This window comes from Caretta caretta, chromosome 2, assembly GCF_965140235.1.
Source record: "Caretta caretta isolate rCarCar2 chromosome 2, rCarCar1.hap1, whole genome shotgun sequence".
Lineage (NCBI taxonomy): Eukaryota > Metazoa > Chordata > Testudines > Cheloniidae > Caretta > Caretta caretta.
Window position 1 is genome coordinate 268,313,174 of NC_134207.1, and position 23,186 is coordinate 268,336,359.

The 23,186-nt window shown below is 51.8% G+C and overlaps 2 protein-coding genes across 2 annotated transcripts in view; one reads left to right on the forward strand and one right to left on the reverse strand.

The window, feature by feature from the left end:
* The window catches only part of LOC125633035 (uncharacterized), a 47,563-nt gene that overhangs the window by 7,513 nt on the left and 16,864 nt on the right, over positions 1–23,186 (reverse strand). The window lies entirely within an intron of this gene.
* Positions 13,599–14,438, forward strand: LOC125633032 (histone H2A-like). The gene has a single exon (XM_048842157.2). The coding sequence runs from the start codon at positions 13,858–13,860 to the stop codon at positions 14,284–14,286; it is 429 nt and encodes a 142-aa protein (XP_048698114.2). The 5' UTR covers positions 13,599–13,857; the 3' UTR covers positions 14,287–14,438.

The window sequence follows — 23,186 nt, forward strand, 5'->3', positions numbered from 1 at the left end:
TAAATTTGGCATTTCCTAGCTTTGGAGTGTCTGACTCTGCAACCCAAATAACGCTATTTTAACATGGATTTTGTAATGAAATTTCCTAGTTATTTTTTAAATGGCAACAGGGAAAAAAAACAATGATATTCTGTTCAACTGCAGCAACCCCCCCCACTCTATTATGCATCTTCAGTCAGGTGTGAACCCCGAGCTGTTAGCACTGCTACCTAACGTCTCCCACCCGAGCTACTAGACGAATCACGTTAGCAGGCAGTAGGAAAAGACTGTTACCCCAGCCAGTCTCCATGGTGTTTAGGTACCAAGGTCCTACAAGGGGCAGAGGTTCATTTATAGAATGCTGCTTTTACTGCACTAATCTTGATGAAAACTCCCAGTTTATAACGGGCTGCGCTCTGGATTCACTTCTCAGGTTCTGGTCTGTCTCAACGCAGGCAAACCTTGCATTAACTTCAACAGCCCAAATCCTGATATTGTAGCTCAGGGAAAGTCCCAGGCTGAGCTGGCAGGGCTGACAGAGCTGGGTATAAGCAGTCATTGGGAATACTCACCCCTGGAAGCACTTGGAAGAATTTCTCTCCCCTCCGGGGCCTGCTGGTCCCCGACACACAGCTCTTCCCCTCGTTCAAGCTTGGTTATCATCTCAGGTTTGGCATCTGCATGGCCTGTTTATTTAGAGAGAAAATCGCATTTGGACAGAGCCAGTCCCTGGCACCTGCAGAGCTCACTTGTCTGCCTGATTTTGGGGCTCTAAATGTGAAGCTGGTTTTAACTTTCACTGAAGGGAAACATCAGTTTCTACTCTTGTACTGCAGAGACGGCTTCAAAAGTCTCACTGATCATCAGGGTTGGAAGTGTATCGCTGATTACTGATGGTGCCCCCTACAAAGGGTTAACGTACAGGGAGGGGAAAACCAGTCTTGGGATCTGTGAAACATCTGTGGATCCCTGCATATTTGGAGGTCACCAAACCAATCGGCAGCAAAGTGAGCGCTAGCCAGGCTAGCTTGGTTGGGGCTAGGGCTCTCTCCTGGCTGCTGGCCAGCTCCCTGCAACAGAACTGATTCCTGCATTGGCAAGCAGGGTGGCTGCTTGGCTAACACCTGAGTGAGTGTTACAAAGGGCACAGGCTATTTCAGGCCATCCCAGGATATTTCAAATGCTTATTGAAGGGATTCTGAATGTGTCTGAAGCAGTGAACATGCCTCCAAAATCCCATGTCCTCCAGCCCAAGTCACTTGTTACCTAGAAGAAACAGATTCTCATAGTTCTCCAGCATCACGGCCCGGTACAGCTCCTTCTGCCAGTCTGCCAGCATCTCCCACTCCTCCCGGGAAAACCAGACAGCCACCTCCTCAAACATCACCCGGCCCTGCAATGACAAGCATTCCATGCTCAGCCCTTGCTGCTTCCACCTCCTGCTGCCCCAGACTCAGCCCGGCAGGAGGGTCACACCTGTGGGCACCCGCCTGACAGCAGACACCTGTCCTAAGGGCAGCCCACCTCACATGGGTGTAACGTCAAGGTCCTGGAAGGGAACAGGAGGCACCCTTTGCTTTCTCAGGGCTCACTGGGCTGATGGACACTATCCGAGGCCTGTTCAGAGCTCTCTCATGTCTTATTCGGATGGTGCATATACTATCCTGGGCTATTAACAGGGAAGCCAGGCCTGAGTCCAGCCTCCGCTCAGGCCCTGCACCCGGGGCTTTTATTATCTAATTCGTGCATTTCAGTAGTGCCCAGAGGCCCCAGTCAAGCTCAGAGCCCCACTGCACTCGGTGCTTCACACACACAGACTAGGGAACAGTCCCGGCCCCAAAGAGCTGACAACGTAAGCGGGCAAGACAAACATGAACAGGGAAAGGAGCGCACAATAATAGAATCATAGCAATGCAGGGCTGGACGCAACCTCGAGAAGTCATCAAGTCCAACCCCCTGTACTGAGGCAGGACCAAATAAAGCTAGAGCATCCCTGACAGGTGTTTGTAGCCACATCTCTCCTGAAGTGTGGTGCCCAGAACTGAACACAGTACTTCAGCTGAGGCCTCACCAGTGCTGAGCGCAGCAGGACAATGACCTCCTGCGTCTTACGTACGACACTCCTGTTAATACACCCCAGAATGTTCTTAGCCTTTTTCACAACTCCATCCCATTGCTGACCCATATTCAGTGTGTGCCCCACTCTAACCCCCGGCTCCTTTTCAGCTGCCACCAAGCCAGTTACTTCCACGTACAAGCAGAGCAAACCATGAAAGTGTCAGGTACCTTCCACAATATTTTTTGTTTAGATCTGTAATTTGGGGATAGGGTTTTCTTACATTATTATTAGGGCCCTACCAAATTCAAGGTCCATTTTGGTCAATTTCACGGTCATAGGATTTTAAACATTGTAAATTTCATGATTTCAGCTATTTAAATCTGAAATTTCAAGGTGTTGTTATTGTAGGCGTCCTGACCCAAAAAGGAGTTGGGGGGGCGGGTTTTCAGTACTGCGACGCTTACTTCTGCGCTGCGGCTGGCGGTGGCTCTGCCTTCAGAGCTGGGCAGCTGGAGAGCAGCGGCTGCTGGCCGGAAGCCCAGCTCTGAAGGCAGAGCCGCCGCCAGCCGCAGTGCAGAAGTAAGGGTGGCAATCCCGCAATACCTCCAAAATAACCTTGTGAACCCCCTGCAACTCCCTTTTGGGTCAGGACCCCCAATTTGAGAAGCACTGGTCTCCCCCGCGAAATCTCTATAATATAGGGTAAAAGCACACAAAAGACCAGATTTCACATGGGGAGACCAGATTTCACGGTCCGTGAAGCGTTTCTCATGGCTGTGGTAATTTGGTAGGGCCCTAATTATTATACATCGTCAGCATACGACAGGGCAGAAGTGGGAGGGAAGGGAACACAGGAACTGATTAGCTCAAAGGAAGATGCAGGAGACGGCCTGCATATCCCAGGTGGTGGGGGCTAAGCTCAGTTGGAGACTAGCTGGAGCAGCCAGGAGGGCATTAAACTAACAATAAAGGGGGAGGGTGCTAAGGAGGCAAAGGCGATAGGAGGTCAGACTCCGTGTCTCACAAACAATCTGAATGAATGTGACAGAGAGGAAGGGAAGAAATGTTTCCATTGCTTCTATACCAATGTAGGAGTCTGGGTAACAAGCAGACGGAATTGGAAGTTCTCACTGATGAGAAGGGATGTGATATAACGGGCATCACAGTTTTCAAGTATATAAAAGGTTGTTACACGGAGGAGGGAGAAAAATAGTTCTTCTTGACCTCTGAGGAGAGGACAAGAAGCAATGGGCTTAAATTGCAGCAAGGGCGGTTTAGGTTGGACACTAGGAAAAACTTGCTAACTGTCAGGGTGGTTCGGCACTGGAATAAATTGCCTAGGGAGGTTGTGGAATCTCCGGCATTGGGGATTTTTAAGAGCAGGTTGGACAAACCCCTGTCAGGGATGGTCTAGATAATACTTAGTCCTGCCTTGAGTGCAGGGGACTGGACTAGATGACTTCTCAAGGTCCCTTCCAGTCCAGATTCTATAATTACTAAAGCCTGGTGGGACAATTTGCAAGACTGGCATGTTAAAATGAATGGTTGTAACCTGTTTAGGATGAACATCGGGGCTAAAAGAACGGGGGGAGGGGGATTTCTACACCTGTTTTAGAGTTTTTGATAACTCAGAACCTCAGGGTCTTGAACGCATATGGATCAATGTGCTAATTTCAAAGCACAGGGAGGGGTCTGGTACACGCCACCTTGTCAAGTCAAGGAACAGAGGGAGTTTCTCCGTAGGCACCTGTCTGTAATGTGGGGAAAGAAAAACTGGGCAGCTCTGAGGGACTTCCGCTTGGAATGATGTGCTGGGGGCCTCATGCAGCCAATAATAAAACATCACTAGGAGTTTCTAAAGATGTGGAACCATTTTTTTGTTCTCTGTTTGTACAGTACGACGAACGGCATCTGGTCTGACAAGCGCTTCTCGACACTACAGAAATGCCATTGTTACTTTTCTAACCCAAAACGTATTGCCCCCAACACAAGGTAACTATTCTGGACCTCATTCTGGCTGGCAAAGGTAAATTAACCGCTAGCCTGGAAGCTGTGGTTGCCTCAGGACCAGTGATCATGACCTGATTACATTCAATATAGGCAAACGGAGGACAGTCCCAACCAGTAATACATATACATGGTGCTTCAGAAGGGCTAATTTCCCAAAGCTGAGGAAAATTTTCAGTGAATTTGACTGGGAGGAAAAACGCAGACAGAAAAATGTGTCTGAAAATGGGGAGTTCTTTAACAAGAGTTGATTAGAGGGCCAAAAAGCTGCAATTCCACAATGAAGAAAGAGAAATCCTACAAATGGACCCCCCACGACCCACCCCAGGGACCTTCTACATGCTTCCAAAGCCACACAAACAGGGGACTCCAGGCAGACCCATCATATCTGGCCACGGCACTCCTACTGAAGGAATATCAGGACTCACAGAAGCCGTCCTCAAACCGCACACCACACAAAGGGCCAGCTTCTTCCAGGACGCTACGAGCTCCTCCACAAACACCGCAACGTTAACAACCTCCCTAACACCAACGTCCCTCACAATGACAGTATCGCTGACTACCTCAAATAGCTGCAAGACAATGGACAACCCTCAGAGATCCACCCCAAACACATCGCCAAACTCATCCAATTCATCCTCACCCCTAACAACTTTACAGTCAACAAACACTTAGTGCAAAGCATGGGAACAGCCCTGGGTGCTAGGATGGCTCCCCAATGTGCCACCCTATTTATACATAAAAGAATTTCTAGACAAGTGCACCCCAAAAACAATGATATATTTGAGAGACACCAATGATATTTTCATCCTCTGGACAGACGACTAACTCCCTCATAGATTTTCACCACAACTTCTACAACCACCACCCGTCCACTAAACTCTCTTTGGAACACTCCCACACCAGCATCAACTTCCTGGTCACCTCGATCACCTTCAGCAATGGAAACCTACAGATAATTACATACAAGAAACCCATGGATCACCACACCTATCCTGACAGATCCAGTCACCACCCAAAACACACCAAGAAATCTGTTATCTACAGCTCAGCACTCAGATACCACAGACTATGCTTGGAGGTGAAAATCCGGAACTCACACCTTAACACACTCAAAACCGCCTTTACCAAACACGGACACTCCACCAGAGAAGTAGATTGTATCCTGGAACAGGCCACCCACATACCCTGAGAGAGCCTGCTTCCATTCAGAAATAAAGCCCCCTGACTATACACCCCTAGTTGTCACCTACCACCCCACACTGGAACCCATATGGGGAATCATCAAACAACCCATCCCCAATGGAGACCCCATCCTGAAAGAAATCTGTCCTGAACCCCCACTTCTGGCAACCAAACAGCCCCCCACAACTCCAGGCTCATCATCAGAAGCAAGCTCCCCACAGACCTGGTCACACCAACTCAAAGCAGCACCAGACCCTGTCAAAACAGATGCAAAACCTGCAGACATATCTCCACTGCTACAATGCTCAACACCGCCTACAACACACCTTTCAAGATCCATGGATCCTACACATGCCCATCACAACATGTGGTGTACCTCATCCAGTGTACTAAATGCCCCGATAGCAACCATGTGGGTCACACCAGACGGTCACGACACTCTTGAATGACCTCGCACAGGCAAATGATAAAAGTCAAAAACACCCTGTCAGCTGTGGGTGGGTGAACACGTCTCACAAAGTGATCACTCTACATCCGACCTCTCAGTCCTCGTCCTCAAAGGCAACCTGCACAACACTTTCAAAAGAGGAGCCTGGGAGATTAAATTCACAACCCTGCTGGGTACTAAAAATCATGGACCAAACAGAGACCCAACAATCTGTAAACTTTTTTGTCCTCTGACTGCAGATATGTTAATGAGCCACTCCACCTTGAATGGTCCCAACTAATTACACTAAACAATCTCTTCCACCTTGTATTTAGCTGCGAGGCTTCAGTACTTTTCCCAGACCTGAAGAAGAGCTCTGTACAGCTCCTCTCTCCCCCCACAGAAGCCGGTCCAGTCAAAGATAGGACCTCACCCCCCCTTGTAGCGCAAATCAAGAGGGCAGCTTTGGCTAACAGCCATCCCGGTTCAAAGGTGAAGGCAACAATTAGATATAAAAATCAACAGAAAAGTGAAAAGAAGGGAAGCTAGACAGCAATCAACGGACATTAGCAGATAAGAAATGCAGAAAAAAAGACAGGAGCCAACCTGCCTTCCCGCCCTGGGGGCAGGACCCCACACGCCCCCCACCCTAAGGCCTCCCACCAACCCACATAGACTGGGGGTAGGCAGGACTCGCCCTGCCCCCCCAAAATGGATAAAACAACCTAACAAATTCCACCCCATAAAAGGAACCATGATTAGAAAACACCGGGACATGCTGGGGCTGGATCGGTCCCTGCTGGCCCAAGGCTCTGGGACTTTAATGGGGAGGGGTAATGAACCCCCGCGGGGCGGGCGGATTCTCCATCCCCGGCCAGGTTTCAGCCCAGCCGGGCTGGTTTCCGAAGAGCTCTGCGCTGGGGTCGCCTGCAGGCGGGTCTCCGGCCGCGGTGACCCAGGGGCCAGCCCATCCCTGGGACTCCGCGGACACACCCGCAGCTCGCCCGGGCCTGGATCGGGCACGCGGGGCGGTGCGTCCCGCCAGCTGCCAGGCGGCTCGGCTCTCCCCAGCCCGGCGGGCTGGAGCTGCCGGCCGCCCCTTCCCCCGGCCGCGGGCTCCCGCCACGCCGCCCCCCGGAGCCCGGGGCTGGAGCGGGGCGGGGAAGGCGGCCGCCCCCCGGAGCCCGGGGCTGGAGCGGGGCGGGGAAGGCGGCCGTCCCCCGGAGCAGGCTCCAGGCCCCGCTGTGGTGGCTGCGGGGCCAGGGGCCGCTCCCCACTCGCACGCCCCGCAGCTGGGCCCTGAGCCCCGGCCTACCTGAGCCGGGGGCGCCCCGGCCCGCGGCCTCTTCCGCCCCATGGCGCCGGGCTGCCGGCCGCGCCCCGGGAGGACGGGAAGCGAGCTCCGGAGCAGGGAGCGGTGGGGCGGGCGAGACGGGCCGGGAGTCCTGCCACAGGGACGCCTGGCGGCCCCGCTCGGCATAGCCCCGGCCTGCCGGGAGCGGTCCCTTCGCCCGCCCGCCGGTCTCCTCCCCTTCCCGGCGCGTCCTGCCCCGCGCCCCCGGGGCCGCGCCGCCCGCAGCTGGGCTTCGGGGTGTCCTGCAGCTCTGCGCCCCCAGCCCCTTTCCCCGCCCTTCCCGGCTGTGGCCGCTGGCCAGTTCAGGGGGGAGGCGCTAACCCGTGCCCAGCCTGGGCAGGGCAACCCTTAAAAACGGGGAGCCTGCGGGCACTGGTACTGGGAACCCCCAGCCCGGGCTCTGGTTAAGGGCCTGACAAGCTGTGATAGTCTGTTTCAAGAGGCCGGAGCCTGGGGTCTACGCCACATGAGAGCAGGAACTGCCCCACTGGGTCAGACCGGGGATCTAGTACCCTCTCTGACACTGGGCAGCTTCAGAGGAAGAGGCAAGAAACCGCACAGTAGATGTGGGATAATCTGCCCCATGAGGAGTTTTATCCTCTTCTCCGATCATTAGAGATTGGTTTAAACCAGTGGCTCTCAACTACCGGACCCATTTCAGGAGTCGGGTTTGTCTTGTGTACCCCAAGTTTCACCTCACTTAAAAACTACTTGCTTAAAAAATCAGACATAAAAATACAAAAGTGTCCCAGTGCATTATTACGGAAACAGTGCTGACTGTCTCATTTTGTCTGTATGAAATTTTAGTTTGTACTGCACTGACTTTTCTGGTGCTTTTTATGTAGCCGGTTGTAAAACTAGGCAAATCTCTAGATGAGTTGATGAACCGGGGAAGACCTCTGCATACCCCTGGTTGAGAACCAGTGCTTTAAACTGTGAAGTGCAAGGTTTAGCTCCCTTCCCTTTTGGTTAGCATTAACTATCGAAACTCTGACTGTCCTTGTTAGCCATATAAACATCACATCCCTCTTTGAATTTTACTGCATTCTTAGACTTCATGTGGCAGATCCCCAGTCTAAGTGTGCATTGTGTGAAAAATATTTCCTGCTATCAATTTTAAATCTCCTCACCTCCCTTTCAGTTTCATTGATATAATGTACCTGCCCCGGGGCTGGGGCTTTGCAACGGGTATGTGTCTCCTTCCCCTTCTCCCACACAAGCTTCTGTATGGTGTTTGATCCCAAATACAGTCAGGTTTATTTTTAGGCTCTCCTGGGGTGCTCGGCATAGAGGGAGCAGAGAAGCTCACAAAGAGGAGTGATTTTATCTTTATAACAGCCCCCCACGGGGAATGTCGGTGCTAGTATCTCCATTCAAAAAAGAACTAGCTAAGTTCCTGGAGGATAGGACCATCAGTGGCTATTAGCCAGGCTGGGCAGGGATGGTGTCCCGAGCCTCTGTTGGCCAGAAGCTGGGAATGGGCGACGGTGGGGGCGCTGATTTGTGGGGCTCGCCGGCAGGTGGGAGGTGCTGGGGGGTGGAAGGGAGCTGATGGGGGGTTGCCGGTGCAGCCCCGGAGCACCCACGGAGTTGGCGCCTATGCCTCTGGGGCACCTGGCACTGGCCGCTGTCAGATACTGGGCTGGAGATTAAACAATGATTAAGCAATGGACGCAAGGCCCCAGAGGAAATGTATGTGATAGTCGGTAACTGAAACCATGTCTCCTGAATGCTGGCCCTGTGCCTTAATGACCAAACCATCCTTCCTCCCACGTGTCTTTTCATCTTGGGCTTTGTGACGGAGTCACAGGCCCGGTGCTCTGGAACTGCTCTGTATGAAGCCAGCCAGGACTCTGGGTAACGTGACTCCCCTCAGGGCATGCTGTTCAGGGCAAAAAACCTCCTCAGCTACGGCCTTCCCAGTCTGACCTCAGAGCATTCAGCCCCGCTGTTCACACCGCACACTTCCCCTTGGCGGGTCCACATGGACGGGACCCCTGGGGAAGCCAGAGGGCTCTGCACCCCACTCTGCAGCCAGCCGTGACTCTCAGCCAGTGTATAACACAGTGTATAAGGTTTATTAGTCACCAGGAACACCACGTAGAACAGAGCTTGTTAGCACAGAAATCAGTGAGTTTCAGCAAAGTCCATCTTGGAGAATCCTGGGCCAGACTCCAAGTCCCAAACAGGAGATTGCCCAGCTTCCAGCAACCCAACCTCCGACACACTTGTTGCCCCTTCTCTTGGTCTTTTTCTCGCTTCCAGGGCAAAGTGTCACCTGGTCGCATCCCCCTCCTGCTTACGGAGGGCATTGGCCATCGCCTATGTGCAGGCAGCTGGAGCTGCCTCACCTGCCCCTGGGGGTCTCGGCAAAAGTCACACACCCTTATCCCCACCACCCAGGCACTGGTGCAATACACAGGGAAACTGAGGCACACAGTATTTGTGTAAAAGGGTAAGATTCACATAGGCTTGCATACAACATAATAAGGAGGAAAAATCCACTTGGTCACAGGCTTCATAGTAGGTTTAATGCCCTGTGCTTACCTGAATTTTGATTCTTCTTGAACTTCATTGTGGCGGGAACTTTAAAGTGGCACCGTCTTGCTCCTTACTCCCTCTGCACGGGCAGCGTCTGAGCTGCTACGTTTTAGCGACACAAAGTTTTTACTGGTTTCAGAGTAACAGCCGTGTTAGTCTGTATTCGCAAAAAGAAAAGGAGTACTTGTGGCACCTTAGAGACTAACCAATTTATTTGAGCATGAGCTTTCGTGAGCTACAGCTCACTTCATCGGATGCATACCGTGGAAACTGCAGCAGACTTTATATACACACAGAGAATATGAAACAATACCTCCTCCCACCCCACTGTCCTGCTGGTAATAGCTTATCTAAAGTGATCATCAGGTGGGCCATTTCCAGCACAAATCCAGGTTTTCTCACCCTCCACCCCCCCACACAAATTCACTCTTCTGCTGGTGCTAGCCCATCCAAAGTGACAACTCTTTACATAATCAAGTCGGGCTATTTCCTGCACAAATCCAGGTTTTCTCACATCCTCCCCACCCCCATACACACACAAACTCACTCTCCTGCTGGTAATAGCTCATCCAAACTGACCACTCTCCAAGTTTAAATCCAAGTTAAACCAGAACATCTGGGGGGGGGGGGTAGGAAAAAACAAGAGGAAACAGGCTACCTTGCATAATGACTTAGCCACTCCCAGTCTCTATTTAAGCCTAAATTAATAGTATCCAATTTGCAAATGAATTCCAATTCAGCAGTTTCTCACTGGAGTCTGGATTTGAAGTTTTTTTGTTTTAAGATAGCGACCTTCATGTCTGTGATTGCGTGACCAGAGAGATTGAAGTGTTCTCCAACTGGTTTATGAATGTTATAATTCTTGACATCTGATTTGTGTCCATTTATTCTTTTACGTAGAGACTGTCCAGTTTGACCAATGTACATGGCAGAGGGGCATTGCTGGCACATGATGGCATATATCACATTGGTGGATGTGCAGGTGAACGAGCCTCTGATAGTGTGGCTGATGTTATTAGGCCCTGTGATGGTGTCCCCTGAATAGATATGTGGGCACAATTGGCAACGGGCTTTGTTGCAAGGATAAGTTCCTGGGTTAGTGGTTCTGTTGTGTGGTATGTGGTTGTTGGTGAGTATTTGCTTCAGGTTGCAGGTTGCTTCAGGCCAGTCCTTGCCTACAGACAGCCCCGCAACCTGAAGCAAATACTCACCAACAACCACATACAACACAACAGAACCACTAACCCAGGAACTTATCCTTGCAACAAAGCCCGTTGCCAATTGTGCCCACATATCTATTCAGGGGACACCATCACAGGGCCTAATAACATCAGCCACACTATCAGAGGCTCGTTCACCTGCACATCCACCAATGTGATATATGCCATCATGTGCCAGCAATGCCCCTCTGCCATGTACATTGGTCAAACTGGACAGTCTCTACGTAAAAGAATAAATGGACACAAATCAGATGTCAAGAATTATAACATTCATAAACCAGTCGGAGAACACTTCAATCTCTCTGGTCACGCAATCACAGACATGAAGGTCGCTATCTTAAAACAAAAAAACTTCAAATCCAGACTCCAGCGAGAAACTGCTGAATTGGAATTCATTTGCAAATTGGATACTATTAATTTAGGCTTAAATAGAGACTGGGAGTGGCTAAGTCATTATGCAAGGTAGCCTGTTTCCTCTTGTTTTTTCCTACCCCCCCCCCCCCAGATGTTCTGGTTTAACTTGGATTTAAACTTGGAGAGTGGTCAGTTTGGATGAGCTATTACCAGCAGGAGAGTGAGTTTGTGTGTGTATGGGGGTGGGGAGGATGTGAGAAAACCTGGATTTGTGCAGGAAATAGCCCGACTTGATTATGTAAAGAGTTGTCACTTTGGATGGGCTAGCACCAGCAGAAGAGTGAATTTGTGTGGGGGGGTGGAGGGTGAGAAAACCTGGATTTGTGCTGGAAATGGCCCACCTGATGATCACTTTAGATAAGCTATTACCAGCAGGACAGTGGGGTGGGAGGAGGTATTGTTTCATATTCTCTGTGTATATATAAAGTCTGCTGCAGTTTCCACGGTATGCATCCGATGAAGTGAGCTGTAGCTCACGAAAGCTCATGCTCAAATAAATTGGTTAGTCTCTAAAGTTTTTACTGGTTTTTACTCCTGTCAGCCCTGCAGTGGCGGAGAGTGGGTGAGTGAGCTGGATTTTAGTCCACCTCAGGCATCATCAGCAGAATGTTAACCATGTTCTAATTGTGCAGTCTTCATGAGTGGTGGGTGACCCACCAGCTTGCGGAGACTAGCCCCTGGCCGGCCCTGCCCCTCCCACCAGAGCCCAGAGCCCCCACCCCCACAGTCGCCAGCCCTCCCCCCCCCCGAGCACCTGGCAGGCAGCACGCGGCCCCCCCAGCCCTCAAGCAGGTGGGTGCCCCCTGAGTGCCAAGCAGGGCGGGCGGCATGCAGCCCCCCCAGGCGGGCAGCACGCAATCCCCCCTGAGCGCCAGGCAGCGCACCCCCAGGACCCAGGGACTCCCCAGCGCTGGGTGGCCCCAGCCACTCCAAGTCCCCTAGCTCCAGCCCTAGCCCCAGCACACTTCCCTGAAGAGGAGCAGCCAGCCTGCTTGGGCTGGGGGGCCGAGGGGGAAGGGCAAGCAGCAGGGGGCCTTCCTGGCAGAGCATGGGCGGGGCCACGCTGGGCTATTTGGGGTGGCACCCCATGGCAGTCTTTATTGCTGGTGATGCATGAGCACAGGCTCTGACTTGTACTTTTCCCGGTGGGTGCGCCATCCCCGCTCCATCCCCAGGCCCCACCCACGCTCCCCCTTTTCCTGCTCTCACTCCACTTCTTCCTGCCCCTGCTCAGCCCCTCCCCTGAGGCCCCGCCCTTGCTCCGCCTCTTCCCACTCACGGTATGCCCCCTCCCCCGAGCGCCTCCCGCCAGCCGCCAAACGTCAGCCTCGCTGGGCAGCTGAGGTTTGTGGGTGCTGAACATCCCCTATTTTTCCCCCATGGGTGCTTGAGCCCCGGTGCACCCACGGAGTGGGCACCTACGGTTCATGGGCCAACGTTGAGGCATGTTGGTATGGGGAAATATAGGCTGTTTTGAGCCTCAAGCTTTGCACCTTTTTGCTCAGGATCCAGAGCTGTCAATCTGGCACGTTGCACCTGGTACAAAGGTGTTTCCGGGGCATGTTTCTGAAGGCTGGGAGGAGGGCATCTTCCATCCACCCAGGGAGGATGGGCAAGGTCGTGTGTGGTGACCAGAATGACTCTGTAGATGGTGGATGAAGCAGACGGGGTTTCTTAGCTTGGAGGGGAATGGCAGGTATGGAGCACGTCAGTTCCATGCTTCAAAGGTCTGTGAGGTGGGTGAGTTTCAGTAGGATCTCATAAACACCGAGCAGGAAAAGGAATTGTTTAGGGTGTTATAAAGAGAGAACTAGCTGTAATGGGACGGATTAAGAAAGGGCAGATATATGATGAATATCCGGAAAGCTTACTGACAGCAAGTAATCTCCATCTGTCTATTTAGGTTCTTATCTTGCTGCCAATCACCGCAGTATCTGAGTGCCTTCATTATACTGAAGTATGAGGGTGCAGAAGAGTTTCCGAAGGGAAGTAGTGGGAAAAGACTGGAGAAGGGCTAGATATGACCTGACTAGATGTGAAACAGTGTGGTCTAAGGATTAGAATACAGGACTGGATTCTGCCACACTGTGAGTGTAGTCACTTATCCTGCGTGATACTTACCCATCTTTGTAAAGTGCTGTGGATGGCATGGCTCCGTCCTTTGGGAGTGTTTACTACTCGATCTTGTCCATCTCCAACTTGTGTAGCTCAGTGACGAGGAGACCATCAGCTAGGAGTGCGCAGGGAAGAACCCATGCTGGTTCATGTTTGAGAAGGAAGTATTTGCTAGGGGAAGCCAACATCTTCCCACCCCTCTGCACATGATGTGTGTAAACATGATGAGTTAAAGGAATTATCCTGTAAATTAAGATCATATTACACAAGAGCTTGTCTAAAAAGACCTATGCTCGTCTTCACCTCTCCCTTGAAACTGCAAAGGTCAACAGGCTGTTAATGAAAATGACATCATAAAGAGAGGAAATATCCCCATTGGCTAATAAAGGATCTTGCTTCCCATTGGTTCATACCCAACGAATCAAAATGTAAGGTTGCCATCCTTCCTCCCTCCCTTTCCCCCACCGCCATAGCGTTGAATCCTCAATCCGAGCCTCTTTCGCTCTTCTTGCTGTTTACTGCACGGAGTGCCACTGAGCCGCAGGAATTTGCAGTCATGTCTGGGCTGGGGAAGACCAGGGAGGCACCTCAGGCAAACTCCAAGTCCCAGTTTTCTCGGGAGAAGTTTCAGTTCCCTGTGGACCATATAGAGAAGATGCTGCGTAAGGGACACTGCATCAAGCGGATCAAAGGAGGAGCACTGGTTTACCTGGCTGCCGTGATTGAGTACCTGACCGCTGAGCTCTTGGCACAGGCTGGGAATGCCACCCGGGACGACCCGAGGAGATGTATCACGCCGCAGCACCTGCGGCTTGCCATCCGCCGTAACAAGGACTTCCACAAACTACTGCTGGGCAGCGATGCTGTCTTCCAGGGGGGGATCCTACCCAACAGCCAGGCTATGCTGCTGAAGACCAAGAGCAGCAAATCCTCCAGGAGCAAGAGTCTTCGTCTGCTGGGGGAGAACACCCTCCAGGAGAAATAGGAGTGACTTGGCCCTTCCCTTTCACAGCCACCCACGTGCTCTATTAAAAGATACAAACCCAGCACTGCTTTTCATTGCCAGGGATGGATTCATAAAAGTGTATATGGAGAAGAGAAAGGGGGCGCTGCGTGGGATGTATCTGAGCCCGGGAGGCGTGATGTCCTGAGTTCTCATCCCAGCTTTGCAGCTGGGCCTTGGGCAAGTTCCCTAATCTCTGTGTCTCTCAGCTTCCCTATCTGTAAAAGGAGGAAATCAATTTTTACCTACCGTGGACTAGTCAATATCTCCACAGTGCTTTGCACAGGAAGGGCCAGACCCCTGTCTCGTTGAAGCCAATGGGAATTTTGCCATTGGCTTCGACAGACCAGAATTTGGACCGTAAAGTCTTAGGTGCTGTATGGATAAGTGGCTTAAAGAACCATGGTTGTCAGCAGCGCATTTTGCTCTCTGTCTTTTGTGATAGGCTGGAAGCCTGATCTTTCCTCCCATGAGAGCAGCTGAATTTGCACTAAGGTGCTGGAAGGTAAAAGGCAGGAAAATAAACTTATCCTGGGACATGAAAGGCCTGGCAGGGGAGGAGAGATGCAACAATATTGGATTTGTTGGTTTGAAACCTATCTTAAAATGTCGAATTAATCATGTAGGGCCAGATCCTTGGCTGCTGTTGATCAGCATAGCTCCAAGTCTTCAATGAATGAGCTCTGCTGATTGACACCAGCTGAGATTCTGGCCCTTAGGACTTTTCATGCTGCTGTGTTATTCGGTTGCGCTGCCAGGCCTCCACTCTCTATCTAACAGGCCTCCGCTGCTTTCAAAACTTTCCTCAGAGCTTCACTTCTCCACGCTGGCTGTCTGTCCCAAATCTTCCCTGGTGGAGCCAACGGCATCAGCCCAGGGATGTTCTTTGGACCCCTAACCCTAGTCTTCCTGCAGGGGCGCCATTTTGAGGGGGCTCCTTCCCCCCTCCCCCCAAGTTTTGAACCAGAGGTCTGCTCACAGCACATGCCCTAGCCCCAGACAGAGCTTGAGTGTGGACTGTGATGAGTTCTGTGCTGCTCTCAGCTTCCCCCTTGGGGCAGGGAGTTTGTTATAAACAGAGGCTGGGTGATTAAGATAACAAAAGGCTTGTCATTAAATTAAATTAAGGATTATTAGATGATACTGAAAGCACTGCCAGGCATTCCAGTTAAAAGATAGGAAACAAAGGGTAGGAATAAATGGTCAGTATTTTGTAAGGGATTGAGGTAAATAGTGGTGTCCCCCAGGGGTCTGTACTAGGACCAGGGTTGTTCAACTTATTATACATGATCTGGAAAAAGGGGATAACAGTGAGGTGGCAAAATTTGCAGATGATACAAAATTATTCAAGATAGTTAAGTCCAAAGCTGTCTGTGAAGAGTTACAAGGGATCTCACAAAACTGGGCAACTGGGCAACAAAATGGCAGATGAAATTTAGTGTTGATAAATACAAAGTAATGCACATGGCAAAATATAATCCCAACTTTACATACAAATGCTGGGGTCTAAATTAGCTGTTACTTGTCAAGAAAAAGATCTTGGACTCATTGTGGATAGTTCTCTGCAAACATCCACCCAAGGTGCAGCGGCAGTCAAAAAAGCGAACAGAATGTTGGGAATCATTAAGAAAGGGATAATAAGGGAGAGATAATAAGACAGAAAATATCATATTGCCTCTATATAAATCCATGGTTCGCCCACATCTTGAATACTGTGTGCAGATGTGGTCGCCCCCTCTCAAAAAAGATATATTGGAATTGGAAAAGGCTCAGAAAAGGGCAACAAAAATGATTAGGGGTATGGAACGGCTTCCGTATGAGGAGAGATTAATAAGACTGGGACTTTTCACCTTGGAAAAGAGAGGAGTAAGAGAGGATATGATAGAGTTTATAAAATCCTGACTGGTGTGGAGAAAGTAAAGAAGGAATTGTTATTTACTCCTTCACATAACACAAGAACTAGGGGCCACCAAATGACATTAATAGGCAGCAGATTTAAAACAAACAAAAGGAAGTATTTCTTCACAGTCCAACCCTTTGCCAGAGAATGTTGTGATGGCCAAAACTAGAACAGGATTCAAAAACGAACTAGATAAGTTCATGCAGGACAGGTCCATCAATGGCTATTAGCCAGGCTGGGCAGGGATGGTGTCCCTAGCCTCTGTTTGTCAGAAGCTGGGAATGGGCGACAAGGGATGGATCACTTGATGATTCCCTGTTCTGTTCATTCCCTCTGGGGCACCTGGCACTGGCCACTGTCAGAAGACAGGATACTGGGCTAGATAGACCAATGGTCTTATCCAGTATGGCCGTTCTGGTGTTCTTATATAGAACCCAGATGTATCTGCCCCGTGCTGTAACCCTCTAGACCCCACTCCCTTCCAGAGCTGGCCTAGGGCATGCACTGTGAGCAGATCTCTGGTTCGAAACTCAATGTGGGGACAGGAGCCCACCCACCTCCTCCTAAATGGCACCCCTGCACTAGACCCCACTCCCCTTCCAGAGCTGGGATAGAACCCAGGAGTCCTGATGGGGTCTCTCTTTCTCTGCAGAATTAGTAACAAAGTAAGAGTATATATTAACATTTTAAACCTAATTGGTGTCCCTTAAGTGACTTGCCACAACAAGAACATGTTATATTAGAGCTGAGTGGGTTTAATATTTATTTAAATGTTCTTTCTTTTATATAGGAATTAGATACAGGGCTCCTGTCAGCTAATTGTTACGTTATCTGCCTCCCTTAGAGTTTTCAGGTGCCTACGTAACCCCTGGAATCACAGTTAAAGTTGCCTCCCCCCCTTCACCAAAATCTGAAATGGTGCCCTTGATTTTCCTCCTCCTCTCCCCTGAATTCACCAGAGGAAGCTTGGAGTTCCCAGCTGGGAGGTGGCAAAGCAGCCAGTGTAATGGACGGGTCGGGCTGAGCCAGGTCCTTCTCTCTCCTGGCCTAAGGGCCTTTGCAGAGACGGTGCCAGGAACTCAGGGGTGAGTGGAGAAGAGGAGCAGCGGGGCAGGCGGGATCTGGGGCTGGATGGTGGTGGGTAGGTCTGGAGGCAGAGATGTCGGGTTGTCTCTATGGGGGAGCGACAGGCAGAGGAGACCCTGCAGCTCTGCCCTTGGTGCACAGAGCCCCGTCCCTGCAGGGCCCACGCAGCGCCCCTGGCTGGGCACCTTGGGCGATAGCAATAAGAGGACGCCAGCCTCCTTCAGCAGCCCCAGCTCGGGTAACTGGCATCTGCTGGACGTGAACCTGCCCGCTTGGTGCTTGCTGGCCAGGCTGCTATTTCTACCTCTCCTCCATTCGCTTGGGAGCGCTGCTCCCATAGGCACCCGGGCCAGGAAGGGGGTGAAAAGAAGAGGCAGAAATAAAAGGCACCCACAGCACTTTGGCCTGAGAAGGGCCTTGGCTGCCAGCAGCACCTCCAGCTTCTGGGAGCGCGGGGCGAGCTGGCCCTGCTGGGGACAGGCCTCCGAGCGCTTGACTGTGTGCAGTCAAAGGAGACGGAGGGGATGGAATAAACTGCGCCAGGCACGGGACCGGGGACCAAGGGGCGCGCCCTTCCCCCATCCCCCGATGCATTGCGAGCGCAGCCAAGCACCACTCCCGTCCGTGTTCCCCACTCCTTGGCCTGCAGGACCCCACTTTTCGGGGCGCAGTGCAGGGGCCTCGCTCCGGGAAGGAGCCGTGGTCATGATAGTGCCCAGCTCTGCAGGACCAGGAGTGGGAGAGGCTGGCAGAGGGACTCTCCCGGACTCACCAGCCCTTGAGGAAGCTGCTGGCACGCAGGCCATTCTGGGAGGTGAGATTCCTCCACCAGTTGTCCCACTGGACTGGATGCGAAGGGAGAGGCCTGGTGTCACAGGCCGGCTGGCCCATTAGGGAGAGTCGGGTCCAGGCTGTGACAGATCACCTCCCCCAGCTGACCCCGATTGGCTAGGGAGCAGGCGGCCCTGGTCAGTTACTAAACCCGGCTGGGAAGGGGTCCTGCAATGCCAACAAAGGGCGAGAGAGCTGTTAGGGCAAGGCGCTGCGGAAGGGTGGAAGGCTCTGGAGACCGGCCCCGGAAGAGGGGAGGCTCCCGGAGGAAGCCCTGAGAGAGGAGCAGAAAGAACAGGGTGCTGAGCCCACGAGGGGCCAAGGCCCTTCTGTTCATGCTGCCCCTGGGACTGTTGTCTAAGGTTGTGTCCGGCACAGAGAGAGATCAGTGCCTGGGAGTCTCCCCGGAGGAAAGGCAGGCCTGAGGCAGGGAGCGCTGGTGAGGGGTAACTAGCTAAACCCGAGTAGAAGGATGGGGTCCCGCCCAAGGCTGGGACAGAGCATCTTCTGTTGATTTTGTTATATTTGTTTGGGAACATTGGTTTCCTGGGAGGGGAACTTTGGGTGAGGGGTAAGTTGCCGCAGCATCAGACCACGTGGGAGGCAGCGGCCGACCACGTGGGAGGCAGCGGCCAACCACGGACTGAGGGAAACTGAGGCAGGGTGAGTTATGTCCCAGTGGGCAACAAGAGGGGCTGCAGAGGCTGACTCTGCCACATCTGGCCTGTGCATGTGTCTGGTTCCGGGAGGAGGAGCAGAGATGGAAGAGGCAGCGCTTCCCTATGAGCAGAGCCTTCCCCACCAGCGGCGCGAGCTGCTCCCTCTAGCTTTCGCTGTACAATGCATGGCTCTGCTGCAGCACGGTGTGTGTGTGAGAGAGAGAGTGGGCACGGGGCCGGGGGGGGGGGGGCGGGGCCCGGGGCTGGAGAAACAATCATTATCATGAGACTCTTGGCAAAATCATGAGAGTTGGCAACCCTGTGAGCACCTGGGTAAGCACTGGGCAGGGAACCCAGCGCGGAGTGCCAGTTAACAGTCCATGGATAGGATCAAGAGCAGCTCACACCTTTCAGAGCTAATGTTTCAGGCTCTTTGTCTGCAGCTAGCAATGAATTGTGTCACATTAGGAAGGTTTTCTTCACAAGCAGAGAGTCAGAAGCTATTTTGTTTTAATGCTGCAGAGCAGGACACCAAGAAAGATGTAATCATAGAAATGTTGGGTTGGGAGGGACCTCGAGAGGTCAACTAGTGCAGCCCCCTGTGCTGAGGCAGGACCAAGGAAACCCAGACCATCCCTGACAGCTGTTTCTCTAACCCAGGGATTGGCAAGCTTTGGCACACGGCCCCCTGGCAGGCCGGGACGGTTTGTTTACCTGCCGCGTCTGCAGGTTCGGCCCATCGCGGCTCCCACTGGCCGTGGTTCACCGTTTCAGGCCAATGGGGGCTGCAGGAAGCGGCGTGGGCCGAGGGATGTGCTGGCTGCCGCTTCCTGCAGCCCCATTGGCCTGGAGCGGCAAACCGCGGCCAGTGGGAGCTGTGATCGGCCAAACCTGCGGACACGGCAGGTAAACAAACCAGCCCGGTCCGCCAGGGGGCTTCCCTTGGCAGGCCGCAGACCAAAGTTTGCCAATCCCTGCTCTAACCTGTTCTTAAAAACCTCCAGTGATGGGGTTCCCAAGCCTCCCTTGGAGCCTGTTCCAACTGATCACTGTCTTCTTTAAAGACTGTTACCCGGGCCCCCTCAGTCTTCTTTTCTCAAGACTAAACTTGCCCAGTTTTTTAGAACTTCCCTTACAGGTCAGGTTTTCTCAACCTTTTATCACTTCTGCTGCTGTCCTCTGGACTCTCTCCTACTTGTCCACATTTTTCCTAAGGTGTGGTACCCGGAATTGCACACACAACTCCAGCAGGGGCCTCCCCAGTACTGAGTAGAGTGGGACAGAAACAGGAGGTGGGTCCCAGGAAGAAATAAACATCTTCTTCATCTGTTTAGAGTGGAGACTGCACCTTAGTGCCATCTTGTGGACACTGCCTGTATCCAGCAGGAGGTGCGAAGGCGAGAGGACACCGGCTAGGGTGACACAAGGAGATGCCAGACTTTGGAGTTGCTCAGTGAGCTATTTCATCCACTATGTTCTTGGTGTAATAACTGAATACAAGCAATTCACTTGGGACTTGCTGCTTCCTCATGAATAGCCAAGGGACCACCCACATGCTGGATCCTGATGCAACAAAATACTGGACTGAATTCCAGTCCATCTACACCAGCGGTTCTCCATCTGGTTGGGCTCAGGACCCATTTGTAACCTTGACGGCCCGCCATGACCCAGTAAATAGCTTTAATGCAAAAAACATCTGGTTTACTACACATTTCGCATCCACAATATACACATTAATGTAAAAAGTACTAACTAGGTACACCCTGCATACCATGGTGGTGGCTCCTGCGGTTCCTGTCCCATGGGGCTGGCTGGGCTCGGTTGGGTCCCCTCTCCCGGTGTTGTGACCTTCAGGGGTGCAGTGCTGCTCAGGTTTGGCCCTTGCTGACGGGTGGCCAGCCAGGCCACATTTGCATGACTGGTGTTGTGATCCGGTGCATGGGTCACACTGCCGCGCCTTCAGATTTGGCCTGGCTGCACCCTGTCACCATGACGGAGAGGTAGCTGGGCCAAACCTGAGTGACACCACAACCTTGTGCACCAGCTCAGAGCGCCCGGAGCAGGGGCCTGAGCCCAGCCAGCCCTACAGGAGCGGTCACTGTGGGGTGGTGCAGGGCAGGTTCTGCATCCTCCCCCCGCCACGCCAGGGTCTCCCTGCCAAGAAGCTGGAGTTGACCTCCTCCCCAATGCCCAGGCCTCCTATGTGACCCTTTGACACATTCTGGTGACACAATTTTAGGTCATGACCCACAGGTTGACCCCCTGAGCTAAATTACACCAAGGATGAATTTTCCCCATTGTTATTTACTTCTCTGGAAGGCAGAAGCAATGAGGTGTGAGAGGAGACAAGAATGAACGGCAGCCAATATATCTCTGCATATGCTCATTTAATTAGAATCTGAATATTACATAGTACTGGATATAGTTGTTTGATGTATTTAAGAATATAACATAAGAACGGCCATACTGGATTAAACCAATGGTCCCTCTAGCCCAGTGTCCTGTCTTCCGACAGTGGCTAATGCCAGGTGCCCCAGAGGGAATGAACAGAACAGGTAATCATCAAGTGATCCATCCCATTCCCAGCTTCTGGCAAACAGAGGCTAGGGACACCATCCCTGCCCATCCTGGCTAATAGCCCTTGCTCGACCTGTCCTCCATTTGATTTGGAATCATGTAGGCAGCCATGTAGAAATAATAATACAGTGCACTATTACGACCCTGCCCCTCTGGGATCTCGATAAACACAGTGGGGATCTCGACACCATGTCTGATCCAGCATATCTCACGGGTTTTAATAAAAACCCTAAATAGGAAAATAAAGAGTTCAGCCCTATGAAGATGTGGGGCCAAATCTTTAGTGGTGTAAAGTCAGGGCAGTGACAGGATTTACACCAGTTGAGGATCTGGGCCCTGATATCTCAAGAAGCAGCCATGTTATTCTGCAAGCCCTCAGTACATGGAATGTCTCCCATTGACTAAGTAAGGGGCTGGCAAGATTGAGCTTTTAATGAATGAAGCCCCCCTTGTGCAATGAATACAATCCCCCATTGACACCTGAGGAACCTATAGCACAGAGAGGGGAAGTGTCTTGCTCAGGGGCAGAGAGAGGACCAGACCCCAGAAGACGTGAATCTCAGTCCCTAACCACTAGACTTTATGCCCTGCTGGGTGGCTGATGTGACACACGGAGCTGTCACTCCCCAGTTTAAAGCTCCCAGGAGTGAGTTAGGGCAGGTCTACACTACAGTTACATCGGCGCAGCTCCACCGCTGTAGCACATCTGGTGAAGACGCTCTAAGCCGATGGGAGAGGCGGCAGCTATGCCGGCCCGAGAAGCTCTCCCAGCAAAATAGCGCTGTCTACATGGGGGTGGGGGTGAAGGTCGGCATAGATACATCGTTCTGGGGTGTGGATTTTTCATGCCTCTGAGCGACATAGTTAGACTGAAGTAGGTACGTCGTGTAGATCAAGCCTCAGTCAATCGCAGAAGGGGAGACCAAATTACCGTATCTGCATGTTGCCCTTTAAACGTAATATGTTAACCCTTTTCTAACCGAGCTGCTGAGATGTAATGAACCCCTGCCTCATAGGTCTTCAGCAGGGTTTCCATCCCAAACCTTCAGCTCTACTGAACCAACCTCTACCACTTGAGTTAAAGGAGTAACTTCAACAGCAACAGCAGTAGTAGGCCGTTATCCTTATAGGAGCCAGCCAGTTGAGGGGGACATGACACATGCTTTGCCAGTGGATTGCATAGGCATCTCTATATGGCTGAAATTTTTATTTTCCAGCTTGGATCTACTGATGTTGCAAACGTTTTGGATTTTTTCCCCTTTACAGAAGTGGTTCAAGGATGAACTTATCTAGAAGCACAGTGATGGAGCAGTCTGCTTAGACATTTAATAAAAGTATAACCCCAGTAAGAGTTGGAAGTTCAAACCAGACACGTTACCCGTTAGGCTACACAGTCCTTTGGTACAACTGACCCACAGTTACAGGCCCGAAAGGGAAGGTGCCCTGAATGCAACAGAAACATACTGAGACAATTCCACATTGAAAAATCCAAACCAAAGAGCAGGGCTACAAAGTAATTTCGCTGGGTCACGCTGAGACCTATGTCCATGCGCAAGCCCCTACAAAGAAACCAGCCCTCACTGTGCGCTTTTGCTTCTGCAACACAAAAGCTTTTTTAAACATCTGCAATAAATAGGAAGGGCCAGGTCTTGGCACAGCAGCTGGGGCTCAGCTCTGAGCCAGGGGCTATGGGAGACCTAGGAAACTTCCACATGCCACTCAAGCCCTAGGGCGTGGATTTCACCCGGCACAAGTAATGCAGCAGAGCACTGAGGGATGCAAGAGTCCAAAGGGAAGAAATGTTCCTCTCGGGGCCTTTCTTCCCCCAG

Coding starts and splice junctions, on each gene's coding strand:
- LOC125633032 (XM_048842157.2), top strand. CDS start 13,858: ATGTCTGGGCTGGGGAAGACCAGGGAGGCACCTCAGGCAAACTCCAAG.